Source organism: Limulus polyphemus, unplaced genomic scaffold (assembly GCF_000517525.1).
Source record: "Limulus polyphemus unplaced genomic scaffold, Limulus_polyphemus-2.1.2 Scaffold2489, whole genome shotgun sequence".
In the NCBI taxonomy this organism is placed as follows: Eukaryota; Metazoa; Arthropoda; class Merostomata; order Xiphosura; family Limulidae; genus Limulus; species Limulus polyphemus.
The window spans coordinates 134688-139187 of NW_013668099.1; the positions used below are offsets into that span (position 1 = coordinate 134688).

The window sequence follows — 4500 nt, forward strand, 5'->3', positions numbered from 1 at the left end:
TTTAGGACGTACAATGTTTCTAAAGTTTGTTACCAAGTTAGGAGTAAGTCCTATAGGTTAGTCTAACTTAACTTACGCTAGAACTTACCTTCGGTTCGTAACAATGTTCTAAAGTGTTCCAAGTGTGAGATCTATTGTTGCAGCTTACTGCTGCTTACTTGGCTACAATGTTCTAAAGTGATCCAAGTGTGAGATCTATTGTTGCAACTTACTGCTGCTTACTTGGCTAAAATGTTCTAAAGTGTTCCAAGTGTGAGATCTATTGTTGCAACTTCTAGTCCCACAACAACAATGTTCTACTGGAGAATTGAAGTATTCTAAGAGGTACCTGTAGTGGCAACATAGCTAAACTTAGATAAGGAACTTGCTAAATTCTGTAATTCTTGTGGGTGTATCTCAGCAAAATTTGTATGCAGAACTTTGAAAGTGTAGCAGCTTTTTTTATATAGAAAATATTTAGTTTTTAATGGTATCTGGTTAATCACATTTCAAGTAGAGGGTTTCATTGAATTTTAAATAGCAAAAATAAAATATTTACCATTATATTTCACAGTTTAAAAATAGTAGGTTTATACTGCAGTTTCAAGTATTTATTTAATAAGTAACAAAAACACTTAGTAATTGTACTGATAAATTGATCTTTTGCACCACACAAACATCTGATTAAACAATATAAAATTATTTTACCTGGGAATCTGAAAAGTTACATAAAACCAATGACAAGATGAGATAAAATGTAATCCTAATAAAATTTTATAATTTCAAACCTACATGCATGAGTTTACATTATATTTGTAAGTTAAATGAAAACTGTCAACAATTAAATGTTTCATGTTTAAATATAAAAGTAAAAGAGAGATTTTGTATCCTCTTTGGTTTTAAAACATAAATATTATGAGTGATAGAAATGTACCTTTCTATGTCATGTGTCACAATAATTATTACATTGTAGGTTCAAGATATTATTATTATTATGAAAATGTAATCGAACTAGGAAAGTGAAGGAAGTCAAATACTACAAGTTCTTTCAGTCCAGTTATGCTGTATGCAATGATGCAGAGCAAACTTGCCGAGCTGATGTATTGTCTTTTTACAATTCCAGTTCATTTTTGTTTACATGCTGTTGGTTGGAATTGTGCAGACATGTATATAATATCATGAATAATCAAATAAGGACTACAAAGTTTATTTTAAGTCTTGGGTTTTTTAATTTAATTACTAATAAGTATTTATTAATGGTTTTAAAGTTTTATTTGTGTGTTTTCAAATACAAAATATTTCTGGATACAAAAAAAACACCATGGGAGCATGGATGCCTTGAAATAAACAGTGAAAACTCAGTATGTAGTAGTAGTAGTATCGTATATACTTTTCCATTTGTTTGTTGTATAGTAATTTAGTATTTTAGTTATAGGAGACTTGTATACTTGCAACTGCAACTTTGCACTAAGGCACACTTTGTGATTGAGTACTAGGATCCTCTGAGACTTCCTACTTTAAGCCAAAGAAGCAAATGGCTTATTAGATATATATATATATAAATAATGATAATACAAAAAGCTGTGTATTTTGATATTTTTATTGAGGTGTACACTTTGATAAGATTTTCTTCAGTAGAATGTGATAAATTGAGATCTCACTTTATTTTGGTAAAATGTCATTTGTTTGCATTTGAAGTCACTTTGTTTTTAATTCAGCAATATTTTAAGTAAATTAATTTCTTTATTCTCTAGAAGAACAATATAAAGGTTCTTTGAAAAATGGAATTTTGAAACAAAAGCCTAAAGAAGGAAGAAAAAGACAGGAGGTAGTGAAAGACTTGGTGGAGATGGTATGTTGCTAATATGTGTTGTTTTGAAATTAAGACTTATCTAGCAAAAAGTGTAAAATATTAGGGAAATTAAGCTATTTAAGTTCTGATTGACTTACCTATTCCTATACTAGCAACAGGCTCTCTGCTATTAGTTCTGAAGATAGGCAGTGATGTAAAGTATCACTGTACTAAAATCATAAAAAAAAACAACAGTAAACCTTATAATGAGAAATTTTGTGTAATATTATGAATAATGATAGTTATTAATACCTAAAAACAAGGTTTTCTCTTCCTTGTTATTTTTTGTAATAAACAAGCTTTTGATTACAGTTTCAACAGTTGTTCTTAGCTATTTCTCAGTTGTGTCTTCAGACCAACTGACAATTAACTCTGTTATGCGTTTTTTATAGAATCATATTCAAAATTTAATCAAATAACTATTATCAGTCTGTATCAATAAACTTGGCTTCAGAATGTAGTTCATAACTCAAATTTTAATGTTATACAAGTTTTAATTACATATTTAGATATATTCTCAGTCTTCACTTCTTTTTATCACGTGACACTTCTTTACTCTGAATTGCTCGAGTTTGGCACAAGTTACACACTTGTACCATAATGTAAGTTTATATATAGCCTCTATGTTCAAGCTTTATGTAACATTAAACAAAGCCAAACCCATATGCCATACCCCTCTTATTATATCCATTAATTCTCTTTGACATTTTCTGTTGGATTATTTATAACCAATAGAAAGAGAAGATTCAAATTTTCTGAATTTCTGTGGCATATGTTCATATGACAGGTTTTAATTGTTTGCCATCATTGGAATTTCGCTTAACAAGCAATGGAATTTTTTAGCCCATTTATTGGCTTAGTTAGAAATTCAGTTAAATTATAGTAATTGCTGGACATTCTACATTTTGTATTCTAAATGGTTATTCTTTTCAGCACCAACATCATTATGAAAAGGTAGGCTTATATTACTTTGTTTTGACACCAATGTTGGCCCACCATATATAGTTTTTTGGCTCAACGTCGAACCAACGTCATTCTGCTCATTGGCTCAAAGGTGACCCACTTTTGTTACCCAGCGCTGCACCAATAGTGTCAGATAGGTTGGCACAACATTGGACTGTTGTTGATAACAGACCTTGAATCAATGTTGGTATCAACCTACAAGATACTTGTACATATGGATAGGTTATAAAATATTTATGTAATATAAACCTAATAATGTCTGAAAAATTGATATAATCATAGTCATATCTTGTCACTCGCTTTAATATTCAAAATTGTCAACCCAAGTACAAAAAACGAAGAACCAAGAATAAGTTTCAAGTTTTTTTTATTAGCTCAGATCTCAACAGAAACATGGACCACACTATTACAAGCATGCATGGAATATAACATATTCACTAACGTTTCATTAATTTCATTTGTAATGTAAAATCAATAATATTTTGTGAGAACGTACAGTCTATAAGTAATAGATATGACAGTAACAGTTATTATTATAATGACAAACAAACATGATAATGAAATATTGCTACAGAATACTAGTGCTGATATTTGGAAAAAAAAGAGATTAACATTGTGTATCTGAATACCTTCTTTTTGTGCAACCGTTGATAATAAATTATGGCTTTTAATACTAAATAATATGGAAAAATTTAAATTTGATATGTGAAATGAGGGTCCAATAGTTTGAATGACCACAGTCCGGGCTACAGAAGATGTAAAATCGCTAAACTGTCACTCCTGTTAATAACATACAGTGTGTCCTGCACGTTGTTTTTTAGTATGCAAGACTCACTACCATGTGTCTTGATATTTGATAAACCACTTTCATCTAAATTTCTTATAATGTGCTGTAATCATTTAAGAGTGAAAGTGTCTTTCTTGAATTTAGTTATAATTCAGTTTAGATCTTTCCCATCAACAGTTTTGAAATTGAATATGTTTATTTCTTCAAATGTGCAATACAGAACAAAAAATGTGCCCAAATCTCACCAGCAGATAAACAGTAGTAGAGTACTATGGAACCACAGTAACTTATGATTACATTATTGTACTATATGCAACACACAACCATTATTTACATTTGTTAATCTCAAATTATGTAGAACAATAATTTTGCTCATGGAATAAATTCTTACAGACATAAACTGTACTGTATTGAAACTCACAACATTCATCCAAGATATTGTATCTTCAAAGATAACAAGGAATTTATTGTTCTGAATTTCAATAAGTAGTAAGAGTTCTGTGAAACCATATACTAAACTTTTGATTACATTATTGTTCTCAACTAGTTATATATGTAGATAATGCACAATTTCTTTGTGCCAGACATTTGAAACTTTTGCAATTTTAATTAACAACTCTTCACATGAGTTGATCACATTTGATAACTTAAAATTATGCAGAAAAATATTTTTGTTCATGGAATATATTATTTCAGGCAAAATTGTACTGTAGTTAAACTCATCAAAATTTCCATTATTACACTTTAAATTTACTCATGATATCGTATCGTCATAAAGGTAACAAGGATTTTATTGAATGTATTGAATTTTTTTCTTTCTTTCTTTTGGACATGGTAGGTATTTAGGTTAATCATATATCTGTGTTTCTCTTCACCCCACTACATGAATGGGAATGTGTGGCCGAGGCTTTTACGGTTT

At 29.7% G+C, this 4500-nt stretch overlaps 1 protein-coding gene across 5 annotated transcripts in view; it reads left to right on the forward strand.

Annotated features, from left to right (window-relative positions):
• LOC106467101 (coiled-coil domain-containing protein 125-like) overlaps window positions 1-4500 on the forward strand; it is a 118271-nt gene that overhangs the window by 84996 nt on the left and 28775 nt on the right. For all 5 annotated transcript variants that reach the window (XM_013927421.2, XM_022395221.1, XM_022395224.1 and 2 more), the window contains exon 9: window positions 1734-1831. In XM_013927421.2, coding sequence (XP_013782875.1) covers window positions 1734-1831 — 98 coding nt within the window. The remainder of the gene's footprint in view (window positions 1-1733; window positions 1832-4500) is intronic.